This window comes from Aulonocara sp. 'chitande type north' Nkhata Bay, linkage group LG23, assembly GCF_057382095.1.
Source record: "Aulonocara sp. 'chitande type north' Nkhata Bay isolate Kocher_YH1m ecotype deep benthic linkage group LG23, A_spYH_male_GT1.1, whole genome shotgun sequence".
Classification (NCBI taxonomy): domain Eukaryota; kingdom Metazoa; phylum Chordata; class Actinopteri; order Cichliformes; family Cichlidae; genus Aulonocara; species Aulonocara sp. 'chitande type north' Nkhata Bay.
Window position 1 is genome coordinate 15,763,146 of NC_141365.1, and position 15,124 is coordinate 15,778,269.

The 15,124-nt window shown below is 42.2% G+C and overlaps 1 protein-coding gene across 1 annotated transcript; it reads right to left on the reverse strand.

Annotated features, from left to right (window-relative positions):
- Window positions 1–354: 354 nt before the first annotated feature.
- Window positions 355–13,479, reverse strand: LOC147301454 (uncharacterized). Its single transcript, XM_086283689.1, has 5 exons — window positions 13,308–13,479; window positions 9,337–9,464; window positions 2,953–3,005; window positions 2,756–2,833; window positions 355–2,546 (listed from the first exon to the last, which is right to left on the reverse strand). The coding sequence occupies exons 1-5, from the start codon at window positions 13,329–13,331 to the stop codon at window positions 2,452–2,454; spliced, it is 378 nt and encodes a 125-aa protein (XP_086139815.1). The 5' UTR covers window positions 13,332–13,479; the 3' UTR covers window positions 355–2,451.
- Window positions 13,480–15,124: the final 1,645 nt, after the last annotated feature.

Here is a 15,124-nt window from a genome sequence, read left to right on the forward strand (position 1 = left end):
TGTTTCCCATTGTGTTGTTTTACCACCTGTTTTAACAACACTCTGTAAGCCCCGTGGAAGCGAGACAAATGTGGCAGTTTTGAAAGAAAAGTCTTCTTCCATTCCTCCTTGTTTTAGGATTTCATCAACACTTCACAGCCTTCTTTGTTGGGTATTTTGTTCCATATTCCACCAAATGCCTTTAACAAGGCACAGCTCTGACCTGCAGATAGGCTACATTGTCAGCCGCGCTTGCAACTGAGCCTGGCAGCTATAATGAAGATTACAGTTTGATGTTTTCTCTACAGATTTACAAGTTTAAACACATTTTGGAATGATTACAAATCACCATTGTTTATGTATGTTTCCATTTTACTTAGCAAAACAACTTCTTTGGACACGCTGCAGCCTCACTCCTTTAAAATCATATTTATTAGCTATACATTAAAGATCATTGATGGTAAGAAGAAGAATAGCAGTAAAAAGAGAATACAGAAAATGAAACCACTAAAAATAGAAAGAATGGTTGGCAGCAAACGATTAAAACAACTGCCTACTTTGGTTTTCTTTAGTCTTTGAAGCTTTATATGAAACTGCAGTGCACATACAGTTCTTATAGTAACAGTCTGTCTGAGCTATCGAATCATTTTGTTCAGTTGTATTCATTCTGTGCTGGAACTCTGTGACTGAGTGGCTCTCCAGTAGCTGCGGTTTGTTGCGCTCAGATGGGACGGAGACCGAGATGGGTGATATCAACCAACTTATCCAAGATTGCTCGATTCAAAGGGGTGCGTTGAATTGAGAATCAAATCAACCTTCTTATTAACACGAGACATCATCTACATCAAAGTCCCTTCCTCAAGTCTGTCACTTGAAAGAGTCTGGTTAGGACCAGGGTGCAATCCGCTGCCCGGGGAGGTCCTTTGTGCATCATGGTAATAGAGAACAAAGAAGGCCAAAACCTTATGCTATTAAAATAGATTCACCAAAACCAATTGTAGTATATTAGCTCGGAAATGACACGGAGGAACTGATGAGGGTTTTTCGTGGCAGATGGAGTTTCCCCATACCATGAAATTTGTATACTTGGCTACTAAGAAAACAATTCTTGCTGGTACGTTGAGCAGCCTTCCTGTTTTCACAGGGAAAGTGACACTGGCAGAGTGAGAGAGTGTGAAGCCTCTTTAATTGCCTTCGGTCACCCACAACGTTGAACCGAAGTGCCACGCAGCTTAGCAAAGGAACCGGGCAGAGGGCCTGATAGATATTTTATCGCCCAAGTTAACGGTTAATGAATTCCCAAAGTGAAATCTGTCACTTCAAAAATAAAGAGGAAGGCAAATTAAAGGGAGATAGAGAGAGACAGGGAAAGAAAGGGACTGGAGAGGGTGACACAGTTTTAGAATGCCCTATCTTTTGGCCATCCCCGTTTTTCAATGGAATAAAGAAAACTCAGCCTCTTTCTTCTCCTCTTTTCTTCCTCCACTTCTTTTTCTCCCTCCCATCCTCCTATCTCTCAGACCGCTTTTCTCTGAAAAAATTCTCATGAATGATTTATATGTGTCTTGTTATCAGCAACGATTTCTATAGACCCCAACGCATTCACCAAGACATTTGTGGCGTAATTGTTAATTTTAATGCCATAATGGCTTCAGATGGGAGCTCTGATTAGACATTTATTACACAATTAAATGAAACATACTCAAGAATCACAAAAGCCTTCCGTAATTATTTCAGGCCATTAATAAAATGGGCATTAAATTATATTGGACACAAAAGAGAAGTGAAATAGATTTCCATTAGAGCAATAGAGGCAGAGAGGGGTAATAGATCCTGCCTGAATTCACTCTGAAATTAATTGTTGCCCAGCCTATTTCCACACACAGTGGAATAAATGAATGAGAAAAGAGAGGAAGAGAAGAACGAGTTGGTGGCCAAGAGAGCGAGGGGAGGGGTTACATTAAGAGCCTCTGATAAAACCCTTTTGTTTGACGTACTACAATGGCCCCTCAATTTGAAAAAGAGAGGGAGAGTCAGACCAATTTCAATCTTAGTCCACCCCTCCAGAGTTCTGACTCGAGGTTATATCCTCTTTTCAAGTTCAGTTTGCTTTTGAATAAACAGCTATCACCTACCTGCAAATGCGTATATCGAAATGCGCCGCTTATTAGAAAATAATGTGTGGGGCAGCACCAGCCAAACCAGCCAAAGACAACCGCTAGTTTAAAAAAAAAGTGGAATAAATGACAGGAAATCAATCTTTCCTTTGATTAATAAATGACCCGCCTTTGACATCAGGCTGCCTTCCTGCTGCAGTCTGATGGAGGTCAGGAGATAGCTGTGATTCAATCAAAATAGAGACAGAAATGTCAGGAAAGATGTAGCTCAAGTATTAAAAAAAAAGAGAGCGTTTACAATGGACCGCATTTATTTTCCCCATTTCTGAACTGAGATTATGACAGTTAAAACACATCAAAGCCCGATGTATGGCAAAGACTTTTTGAAGCCGTTTCCAATGGGAGCTCTAAATTGAACCTCCTTTTGAACTACCAGTCTCTTGAGATCTTCTGCAAAAGTGTAAAAGAAATGGAAACTGATATCTCATAAGACTAGGACAGATCATTCAACAAAAATTAATTAATCATCCACTGATACAGATTTGGAGAATTGTATTACTCTCTCGCTCTGTCACTCTTCCTGGCTTCAAAAGCTCTTGGATTCTTCAGCTGTCTCTTCTACGTTATTGCACATTTGATTTTTTTTCATGTTACATTACCTACAGTGCAGCTTACTGGCTGTGCTTTTCTTTCCCCCAATAAAGCCTTTTTGGAATCATAATTCAGGACGCAAAAGTCTGTAAACAAAGCAGAGAGAAAACATACCAGCAGAGGCTGATTGATATGTAGAATTTGGTGGTGTTAAAGAGTCACGACGTGGAATATTAATTTTTAATTTCAGTTTTGAATTCATCACCTGACTCCCAGCAGCCTTGCAGCACATCTTGAGGTTCAGGTCCCAGATCAGTCCTGTGGTGAAAGATAAAAAACGACAGGCCCTAGGTGAACAGGAATCTATGAATATGGCTATAGGATGTAAAGGATGATCTGGCCTTTACTTGACTCTTTATATGTTGGGCCAGACACTTTTACAGCGCAGTCGACCAGCAAAATGTGCTCGCTTGCCTTTGCTTTACCCCTGGCAGTCTACATTATAACCGGCAAATCCAATTAATCAAAACATTATATTTCATAAAGTGCCATATTAAAAAGCATTTTTTCAATAATTAAAAAGGTCTGACAGAGCCTGAATGCCAATGCTGGGCGTGCACTCCAACAGACAAATTACATCCACTGATGAGATATGGCTCGTGGCTATAATGAGAGGTAATAAATGTGTCCGAGGTGTTATCGCGAATATTTTACTTAAAAGGTTGTAAAGCAGCTGTTAATTTGAAAACGTCCCCAAATACAAAATGTCGTCGTGTGACTAAAAAAAGCTGTGATTTGGGAGCTCTTGTCAGAAATGAGTTCTGTACATCATCATCTTGTTAACCATGTTGGTATTTAGTAATTAATTTTACCTCAAGCTTTGAAGCAATAAGTGAACAACTGAATGTGAAATGATGCAAGCTCACTGGAACTCAACATGGAATGAAAGCTATGTTGGAGCTATAAAGAACTCCATCTTCATTTTATGGTGAAGGTTTTTCTAGTATCGTAGGATGAAGTTTTTTTCTTTCTGAAGTTCTGCACCTGTTCCCAAAAGATTGGGAAGGACAGATGAGGACTTGACAGTGAATATTTTGTAAAGGTATTTCATATATGGTCCTAAAGCTGAATATCAGTTTCTTAAGATCCACAATTAAAGTATCTATACTTGGACTTTTGCTTTGTTTTGATTTTGAAAACTCTTTATCCTGTTGATGGAGAAAAGATTATTTGTTGTATTAAAACTTTATCGCAAGTTTCTCTTATCAATATAAAGTTGTGGCATTTGGTCATTTTTGTAGTAGAAATCTAAATTGTAAATAAAAAATCGGGGCTTACTGGGTCAAAAGGAAGAATTCTAGACGTGGTACAGTTGTGACAGATCTGTTTTTCACATGCAGTTTGATATCTGTAGTTTCCTCGTGATGAATCCAGCACAAGTCTGTTGTGGCATCTGCATCCGCCATCTGCAAGAAAGGATCGGCAGACATGATCCCATAAACTCACTCCCAAGTCCTTAGAAGTTGTTTGGTAACCCAGGGAACACAAAAGAAATTCCCTTGGTGATTTGTCTGATATGTGTGGAAGTGAGGACAGATGGTAGAAGATCTAACCTCACAGAATCAAAACATGTCGTAGGAGAACTGTATGTCAGGAATTTAGAAGTTGTGATTGTAAAAGCCTTCTTCTAGCAGAATTTCTATATACATGTATTTTATTGTTGCTCATTGCCCATTGCAGGAAGGTCAGATCAATGGTTTACAGGATTCATTTCCATAAGCAATTCTCTTCACCTCATACGTTACTCAGCGGTATTCTTTACCACAGATTGTTTCTTTTAATCACACACCTGAAGGTTAGTGTAAGTGTAATGCAAGAACGTGGAACATAAAATCAGCCTTTATGCGGATGATGTGTTACTCTTTCTCCAAAAAAGCTTGCAGATCTAACTAAATTAAACCATATCCCACTTTTAAAGAAGGTAGAAGATGATCTGGCTAGATGGAAATCTCTACCCATATCACTCATGGGAAGGGTTGCCGCTATAAAAATGATGGTCTTACCAAAAATAAATTATTTATTCTCAATGATCCCAACTAAACCGCCACAAGATTGGTTCAGATCTCTAGATTCATGTATGTCCAAATTCCTTTGGAAAAATAAACCCCCACGTATAAGCTTAAAAACACTACAAAAGACCAAGGATAAAGGAGGACTAGAACTGCCTAACTTTCAGCACTACTTCTTAGCCAACGGGCTTCAGTTTATCTCAGGATGGCTAAAACACACCCTCTTAGATGAACCTTGGCTAGATGTAGAACAAGCACTCTGCAATAATCTAGAGACCTCAGACCTACCATTTATCAGCTCAAACATCCAACGACATGAATGCTTTAAAAGCATCAACATCAGCTCTTCTCTGACAGCATGGTGGGAGTTTCTAAAATTGACGGCGTCTTCATTAATCCCATGCAAACGTACACCTATCTGGAACAACCCTGACATATTACAAAACAATAATATGATAAACTTTTCAGATTGGAGTGATAAAGGAATCAAATATTTAGAACATATACTAGAAGGAACAGAATTTATTTCATTTGACGGACTAGTTACACAATATGGGATCAACAAGAAAAGATTTTTAGAATATCAACAAATTAAATCCATAGTAAAAAAGAAATTTAAACCGGGTCATGTTGAACTACAAACACCACCAAGTGTGGTTCAATTTCTTACTCTTAAACCCCCCAAATTACTATCCAAAATATACAGAATGCTTTCTAAAACAGAGGAATCAATATCACTTCCTATTGCAAAATGGGAAGCGGATTTATCAGTTAACTTAGACCTAAACTTCTGGTCTCAGATTTGCTTAAAAACCTTTCATCTAATTAGAAATCCCAGTCTTCAATTAATTCAATACAAAATATTACATAGAGTGCACTATACAGGTCATCGGATGTTCAAGATGGGCTTTACGTCTACCAACAACTGCTCACACTGCCAAACCAATTCACCGGACAATTACATCCACGCTCTTTGGTTCTGTCCACCAGTTCAGAAGTTTTGGCGCGAGATATGTGAAGACTTATCGAAGTGTCTGAAATGTAACATTCCAACTTCCCCCTTAGTGTGTTTGTTGGGCAGCTTAGATAATGTCACTTCAGAAAAGAATATCGCCCATATGGTTTTCACTGCCCTATGCATAGCCAAGTAAACTGTCCTCATGAACTGGAAAAATAAAAATAATCTTAATTCTAACCAATATAGAAATTATCTATTAGATTACATTAGTCTTGATACAGCCTCTGCCACCACATCAGATCAATTGCTCTGGGCTCCTTTGATCAGCTCCATCACCTAGTGGGGGTGGGGGGTCATAGTTTGGTCCCGCCTTCACTGTTGTGATTGGTGTGGGGGTAGGGACAGGCTTAGGGCGTCGGGGGGTTCCCCGGAGGCATCTTCCTTGGGGGGCTCAACCCGGGGTAGCGGTCATGTCCGGTTAGGGGCTCTGTTGGCTCTCCGGTGACTGTTTCCTCGCGGCTGCGTGCAGCGGGGCTAGGGGAGGGTCTGTGCTGACGGACGTGGGTTACTGACCTGGTAGCCTGGCTGCCCCTGGGTGGGTCCGGGATGGGCGTGAGGTTCTGGGGGCGCTCCGTCTCTGGGCTGGGACCTGGACCGGGCCTCGGGGGCTTGGGTCCTGGTTGGTGTGTTGCCGGGGTTGTGGGCGGGTGGGTGCATGGGGGCCCAGCCCTGGAGCAGGGTGCCGCCGGTGCGTCGAGCCACCTGGGGGGCTCTTCAACTGGTGGGGGAGATTGTCACATCTTGCAGGAGCTTTCCTCTCCTCAGGAGCTGCCTCTGCAGGAGGGGGAGATACAGGAGAGGTGGAGGAAGATCTCAGCCTGGGTGTTTATTGTCTTATGTAGTCTGGAAGATGAGTGGATGGTGGGGTGGGTGCAGTTTTCTCTGTGGTGGGGTTGGGTGGACTGTCCCAGGCTCTGTGGGGCCGGGCGGCGCTGCTGCACTGGGCCCGGTCTGGATGGGCCTGGGCCCCCCTTTCCCTGGCGGGTCGCGGAGTATGGGGGTGCCTACTGGGGTCAGCGGGGGAGCTGGCCCCAGGGAGGGGTCACTTGCCCCTCCCTTCCTTCCCTCCCCATCTCCAGCTGCCTCCCTCTTCCCGCTCCACCACAACCACCCACACATGCAGGGCCTTGGAGTAGGGGTATGTCACCAGGGTGCAGAGGAGGCTACCCCCCCCCTCTGTCCCCTTCTGGCTGCCTCTGCCTCAATTTTATCCCACAACTTAGACATTCACATTACTCACACTCTCATTACACATACATATAGGATCTTGGGGGTGGGCACGATACACGGAGTCCAAAGTACCATCAGGGTGTACACCCCACCCCTGGCATCGTTGCCCACCTCTCAATTTTAAATACACGTAGACATTGAGGGCCAGCAGGAGGGACCATGCGCTTACCTGCTGCTCTCTGGCAGGTAGCTCCATGCCCTCCTGGGTTTTAAATGCACCTTAGAACACACATGCATCAACATTACAATGAGCGGGTGGAGGGAGGTTCGGAGTCTTCTCTCACCACCGTTCTCTGCGACCTGCTGGAGCAGGGGGGCTAGGACTAGGAGGAGGAGTTGGCCGTCCGACTGCGGTCTGGAGTGTGGAGCCTTCCTGCTGCTGCGGAGTCGGGGCGGTCTGCCTCCCCCCACCGCAGGGAAAAGGGAAACACCACCTGGGTCTGGGTGCAGTTCCCCCCTCCAGGGGCGGGGGCACCTAGACCCGGTTTGTAGAGTATGCTTGGGGAGTGTGATCGTGTGTACAACGTCTCTTTATGTCTGTCTCCACGTTGGTTGAGTGTGGAGTAAGTGCATATGAGAGCATGAGGGTGGGAATGGATGTTTGTATCTGTGTGTGCCTGTATGTCTGTGTCTATATGTCAGGTTGGGTGTCAGGCGCCACCTCTCTGGGGACATCTCAGGCCCTCCAAGGTTTGGAGGCCTATCTCCCCCTACCACCACTTTCCCTGCCAGTGGCGGACCCCCTCAGACATCGGTGCGTTGGTGGTTCTTTGTGTCCGGGGATGGGCGTCCAGGTACACACCGGCTCACTCCTTGGCGGCCGCTTATCGGGGCCTGGAGCCTGGGGCTCGCTCGGGCCACTTCGGAGGTGGGGTGCCCCCGGCCTCTCGGCCTGGGGCTCGGTCACTCAGGCACGGCTGGCTGCCGGCGGAGCTCACGGGCGCGTCACTGCAACTCCCCCTGGCTTCTGCTCCGCGGCTGCTGAGTGAGCCCTCATCTGGGACTCTCCTCAGCTCTTTCCGGGACAGTGGCGCAACTGCCCCTCTGTTGGTCTTCCTTGGTCTCTTGTGTTCCGGGGGCCTCTGGATGTCTGGAGTTTTGATCTCCTCCATACCTGCTTCATGCCCTGGAGGACGGGGCTGTGGCCCCCCCACACCCTCTAGCAGATTATTACATGAAGGAACCTTTTAAAAAAAACAAAAAACAAGCGCGTCCATGCTCACAGGTGTACACACGGGTGATCACACCCACAAACTACACCCTTTTTGGCTCCTACCTCAAAGCACACTGTGTTCTGTTGATCTTATGTGCTGCACAATAATGTTTAACATTTAGTATTTACTGTCATATTCCCATATATCATTGTGATGTTGTTTATTCTATTACTCTTGTTCTCTTCTGCTTGCTTTCTTTTTTCTTTCTCAGCAGGTGATCCAGGTGATTGATATATGCTTTTTTTTTTCTCTGCCCGTTCTGTTGGTTTTTGTCTTTTGCCCTTCTCCCCCGTCCCTCTTCTCAGCTGTTTCTCTTTCCCTCTTTCTTTCTCCCCTTCTTTCCCCCTGTCAAGTCTGTCCCGTATTCAGTAAGTGAAAATAAAATAAACAATAAAAGGTGAATCAAATGGACCATTACGGCAAGGCTGGGATGGTCAGTTTGGTAAAGTAAATCCGTTGGGCATCTTTCTTTGCCTTTAGACAACAATTCTGATGGCAAAAGAGCCAAACGGGACAGGCCAAAAAAAAAAAAAAAAAAAAAAAGAGTTCTGTACATCATCATCTTGTTAACCATGTTGGTATTTAGTAATTAATTTTACCTCAAGCTTTGCTTGGCATTAGCAAAGTAAAGCTTTCTCATATCTGATTTTCTTTCCAATATAGAAGCAATAAGTGAACAACTGAATGTGAAATGATGCAAGCTCACTGGAACTCAACATGGAATGAAAGCTATGTTGGAGCTATAAAGAACTCCATCTTCATTTTATGGTGAAGGTTTTTCTGGTATCGTAGGATGAAGTTTTTTTCTTTCTGAAGTTCTGCACCTGTTCCCAAAAGATTGGGAAGGACAGATGAGGACTTGACAGTGAATATTTTGTAAAGGTATTTCATACATGGTCCTAAAGCTGAATATCAGTTTCTTAAGATCCACAATTAAAGTATCTATACTTGGACTTTTGCTTTGTTTTGATTTTGAAAACTCTTTATCCTGTTGATGGAGAAAAGATTATTTGTTGTATTAAAACTTTATCGCAAGTTTCTCTTATCAATATAAAGTTGTGGCATTTGGTCATTTTTGTAGTAGAAATCTAAATTGTAAATAAAAAATCGGGGCTTACTGGGTCAAAAGGAAGAATTCTAGACGTGGTACAGTTGTGACAGATCTGTTTTTCACATGCAGTTTGATATCTGTAGTTTCCTCGTGATGAATCCAGCACAAGTCTGTTGTGGCATCTGCATCCGCCATCTGCAAGAAAGGATCGGCAGACATGATCCCATAAACTCACTCCCAAGTCCTTAGAAGTTGTTTGGTAACCCAGGGAACACAGAAGAAATTCCCTTGGTGATTTGTCTGATATGTGTGGAAGTGAGGACAGATGGTAGAAGATCTAACCTCACAGAATCAAAACATGTCGTAGGAGAACTGTATGTCAGGAATTTAGAAGTTGTAATTGTAAAAGCCTTCTTCTAGCAGAATTTCTATATACATGTATTTTATTGTTGCTCATTGCCCATTGCAGGAAGGTCAGATCAATGGTTTACAGGATTCATTTCCATAAGCAATTCTCTTCACCTCATACGTTACTCAGCGGTATTCTTTACCACAGATTGTTTCTTTTAATCACACACCTGAAGGTTAGTGTAACTCAGCCATTTCTATAAGTTGCAAATTTCACTAACATTCCATAGTCTGGTCACTGTGTTGCTGTTACTCGTTTTCTGTGTGCGCTTTAAGTTGAACTCCATCATTGGCAAGAAGACAATCACAGTACCAGGCAAAATAAGCAGATGTCAGGGAGATGATGATCATGAATGTCAGTGGAGATGCTTGGCCATCGGGCAGAGACTGACGATGTCTGGACACTATAGTTGCTGCATAGAGCGGAAAGCTGAGGGTAAGGTGAGGGGGCATGTTGAAAGACTAAAGCTCTAACTCTAGGGCCTTGTAGAGTTGTTTAACAAGTGAGAACTCAGATCAGTTCTTTAATTCTTGAACATTGTTGAGTTGGTCAACAGGCTACCATAAACTGATTTATTTGGGTCTTTGCCTGAAGGCTAGGTTCTTATCATCTGTCCTTATAACTTTAGTACCTTCAACCAGGTCAGTAGTTAACAGTTTCTATTTAATTTCTATCCTCTATTGTTTTGAAATGACAAGAAAAACATCTGGACCTGGATAGAAATTCTAAAGACTAATATGAGCGTTGTGCGTCAGAGGTTCTGATACTACTGAAGACATGCTGAATAACTATGGCATCTTGCAACATGGCAGCTTCCCAAACAAAGCTCTTTTGGTTAGTTCTTCCCACTGACTCTGGATATATTTTTTAGTACCCCCGGGCATCATGTGACCATTTCAGAGTTACCTGATAGGTCTGGCATACCCAGTAAACATACTCATCAGTTAACCTGATCTGAGGGACGAAGATGTCTAAAGTCTTTTGGTTTTACCTGAACTCCACATAGACTTGTATTCTGGATGTGTTTAAGCTCTTAGAAAACCCCGGAACACCACGTTAACAGCCAGCAGTGTCAACGTGTCTGCTTATTGAAATATTTTAGATTATTAAATAAACTGTTTAGCGTCAAAATAATAAGGTTTGCATAACACCAGTTAACCCTGCTTTGAAATGGATGTATTTGTTGTTTAAATCGTATATACATATGCATCACTACTTATTGAATTTTTTTCTGAATATGCATCTTATATTATTGTTTGGTAGCAGTTCAGATTCTCATTTATGCTGGTTAAATCTTATCTACTGAGTCACAGTCTCATGTGAAAGGCTGAAATCCCCCTGCAAGGAAGGCCAGCTCTAAATGAGTTTTTTTTTCTCTTAATGAAGGTCAGGAGAGAGTCACATCTTTCCTTTTGTGATAATTTATCCCTATCTCCTGTTATCTCTGTTTTGCCCCTTTAATCCTAATTGTATTGTATAATTGTGTGATGTGGACCTCTTGGTCTTTGAAGTATTGGCCCTATCCTTTCATTATTACCTGATGCCTTGAACCTCCGTTAATTTTTTTTCAGCTCCGTTCTGCATTATCCAGTGTTGGAGAATAAAGGAGAGAGCAGCTTAAGTTCAGTCATTTTCAAATTTTATTTAAGTCTGATTTCTCTATCTTCCTGAGAAATAATTTCACCACAAAGATATATATTGAGCTTAGTAATATAGTCTGCATGTTGGCAGTACATCTCAAATGCGGCTCATTGCTGTTTTGATTGCTTCTCAGTGTTAGTGAATGGTACTTGTAAAGGAATAATGTAAAAAGATCTGCCCTATTGTATGCAGAATTTGAGTTTTAGAATCGCTTCTATATGAGTGAAAGAAAGCCCGTTTTGTGTCTTTAACATTGCACGTATAATTATCAACAGCCAAAGTCTGAATATGCATTTTTTTGTGCCATTGCTGGGGATAAACAGCTTGACCATGAACACTCAGTTTTCAATATATGAGGCTATAAATGAAGCTGATAGAACATTTTGTCTATACATGGTTAAAAAGACATTCTACTTTGTGCTTTAACTGTTAAATGCTTTTACATTCAGACTGAACATTTCATAGAGATGTGTGCATATAAGGTTCTGCAAAATTAAAGCGAAAGAACAACTTTCAAGGAGAGCTCACTATTATCTGTGCAAACTACTGAATAAGTATTGAAGCAAAACTGTAAATGGCATTGTCTAATTGCTGTATGGTTCTACTTTTATATTAGCAGATCGTCACCACCTATGAGCCATTCATCTTGAGAACAATGATTCAATATAATAACATAATAGATGATGCTGTAATACATGCTGTATCCAACATGCACTGGCCGAGTTAGACTTAATCCTGCACTGATGCTACAGTACAGGACACGCAGACATATTCTGACAACATAAAAATGTTTGTGTGCCTAAGATAATTTCTGTTGCCACAATTTATTAGTTCCAAATATGGTTCAGCAGTAGTTCTTCCACACTGTGGAAAAAATAGGCTTAAAAACATTCTGCTGGGAAGAAGGAAAAAAGTTAGGAAAGTTGTAGACCATGTGAGTTGTCTCGGTTTCTAATATTTTATTTTTACAGAGAACCATCACTAAATAGGATGGAAATACAATAAAAGGCATTGAAATGTCAACCCTAGCTTTTAAGAGTTTTTGAGGGGAGGACGCAAGTGTGCAGTAAAGAAAACCTCTTACCGCTTCAGCACCATGGACAGTTACGGTAGGGGAGCTTACCTCAATGCTCTCCACGGGAACCCAAGTTGGCTAATAGGCTCTCCGTGTGTCAGGCCGCTCCCCATTCACTTTTTAAGGCGAGATGGATGGACATGTGTCCTCAGATAATCCTAGTTTATGTGTGTGCGCACGCATGTGTGCTGTGTTTGTCTCGCGCGCTCCTCTATGTTTGGGTGTGATTTAAATTTATTAGACTCAAAATTTAAATTTTGTTCTATTTCCATAAAAGCCAACATTAAACTTCCCAGTAGGCTGATTTTCGGTGTACAATACTGATAGTGTGTTTCATTTTGGGAGTCATTTCTAAGCCAAATATATTCCGTTACAGGCATTTTTTTTTCACTTTTTAAAATTCTGTTTATATGTTGTTATCAGATCTTTTGGCATTTCCAAATAACTTAGGTTTGGACATCTTTTTACATTCAGGTGTAAAACCCAAACCCCCAAATTTCTTTACTGCATTTTTTATTATTATCTCAGAGCAAAAATGTACCGCGGCTGCATGTAATAAAACTAAAGATGGAAATAATAATCATCATCTGAGTCCTTGACGAATCAAACCCTATTGCATTTCTCATTATCCCGGTAAATTGTCGAGGGAACTTTCAGGCGTGCATTTATTAGACAATCAGTTTTTGAATAAGAAACATAGCCGACTTCTCCCTCGTGAGTATAGGAGGCTCAGCCCCTAAAATAATTTCCTCTTATCTAATTCATTGATCATAAAATGAAGCCGGTGTGAGCATGCAGCAGCAGCAGCAGCCTACATGTTAAATTGCATGCGCTGTTCTGCGATAGATAGCATAGCACAATTTAAAACTTCAATGCAAGCCGAAATATACAGTGCAAACATGCGGCATACTACCTCGCGGTTGCAGATGAGCGTCATATAGCCTGCCGATTGGGAGGATTGTGTAGGAGCTGTTTCTTTCTCTTTTTTCTACCTCTTTCCCCCCTTTTTTCCTGCCACCCTGCCATCGCGGATGTACTGGGAGGGGGAAGAAAAAAAAAAAGTCGGAGACGTTCTCAACTGATTGTTCTCTGGGTCGGGGTGAGGAGGATCTTTCTCCCAAAACGATCATATTTTAGACGATATATTCAAGTTGGTTTTTTTTGGTTTGTTTTTTGTAAAGACAGATGTGATGGAAATCTTCTTGTTCCAAGCTGCCGATTGACGCATGCGTGTGCGAGGAGACAGGGAGCGTAGAGAGAGCGTGAAAAAGAGACAGAGATGGGGATGAAATGTGGGAAAATCAGACAGAAAAACGAACTACGCTTTGCTTTATTTTGGGTCTCGAAATAAAACGAGGTTTGGGTCACGATAGTCAATGTATTGCCCGCGGACGTGTGCAAAAATCTGCGGGTTTTTTAGACGGGTCATTCTGTATAAGAAACACGCGTGTGAGTGTGATGTGATGACATGTTAAAGAACCGAAAACCATCTTTAGAGTATCTGTTTACATTAAGCCACACAAAGAAGAGAGGAAGATGAGATGATAATACGCAGCCCGCAAAATACACATATGTACAGAGAGAGAGAGAGAGAGAGAGATGGAGGCCAAAGACAACCTTAAATAAATCTGCTTAGCAGTGTAACTAACCGGGGTTGTATCTCCACTTACAGCATTTTGACGGTGTGTGTAGAGGGGGGAAAAAATCATCCGCCTGCCTTTCGCTTAATAATCACAGCTGAAAGTATCATATATCAAGCACATTAGCCCGAGGGCTATTAGGCAGTGGTCCTGGTTGACATTTGCATTTTAAAACGATCACTCTGCGCCTCCTTAAAAAGAACAATCTGTCAAATCGATGTGAACTAATGCAACAATTACAGACGCACAATGACGGCTCCTCTTAACGTTTGTAGTTATTGCTATATGTAATATTTCCTCGCTGTTTGTAATTCTGCCGATGCCTAGTTTTAGTTTTACACATTGGCACGCGTGGGCCCAAACCGTGTGCGCGCCCGTGTTTATCATCATATGTGCGTGCTCGTGGGAGTTAGGTGGTTTAAGGGAATGCTAACAAAAAAATGGACTTGTAAGAGGTTTTTGTGACCCCGTCCACACCCCCCAGCTACCCCACCAGCAGCGGGATAACAGAGGTTAAAACCGGCTGAAGTGTCATTGAGCAACAGTGGAAGACCTTTCGGTTGCAAATGAACTGTCGTGCTTTTATTATTATAATGACTATTTTTAATGTTATTTATTTATTTTTATTATGTGAAAATGCGAATAAAACCGGGTTCCGCTGTATTAAAGGCCCACAGATACGTGTGCATTTTTGGGGGACTTTACATCCAGAGTGCTCCCCGGCGTCCGTGCGTAAAGCTGTACAGTAAATTGGTTGCACGGTATAGTCACCTCTCTGGATTGAAGTCAGGTTTTAACTGGAAAAGAGGTTGAAGGTCCATGTTTGTTGCGATTCATTACATTAAATGGAATCGGGAAGGGATCCTGGGTATTACCCCCCCTCCACACACACCACACACACACACACACACCCCTTTCCTTATTTTTCTTCTTTTTTTTCTACTACTACCTCCCGCTCTTTGTTTATGTTGTAATGTACATATTTTTTCGTGAAGGTATTATAATAGCCGCTCTCCGTGCTGATTGGGCGCTCAGGTTGGTGAGTGAACGCCCTGCAGATTATGTCAGATTGCGTGCAGAAACCAAACCA

Bases quoted from the DNA above. Each gene is read 5' to 3' on its own strand.
- LOC147301454 (XM_086283689.1), bottom strand. From the start codon at position 13,331: ATGACGCTCATCTGCAACCGCGAG. The intron at 3,006-9,336 runs GTAAGCCCCGAT...CTTTCACCACAG, and splicing joins GAATTCTTCCTTTTGACCCA to GACTGATCTGGGACCTGAAC. The intron at 2,547-2,755 runs GTAATGTAACAT...ACACTTTTGCAG, and splicing joins GCCAGTAAGCTGCACTGTAG to AAGATCTCAAGAGACTGGTA.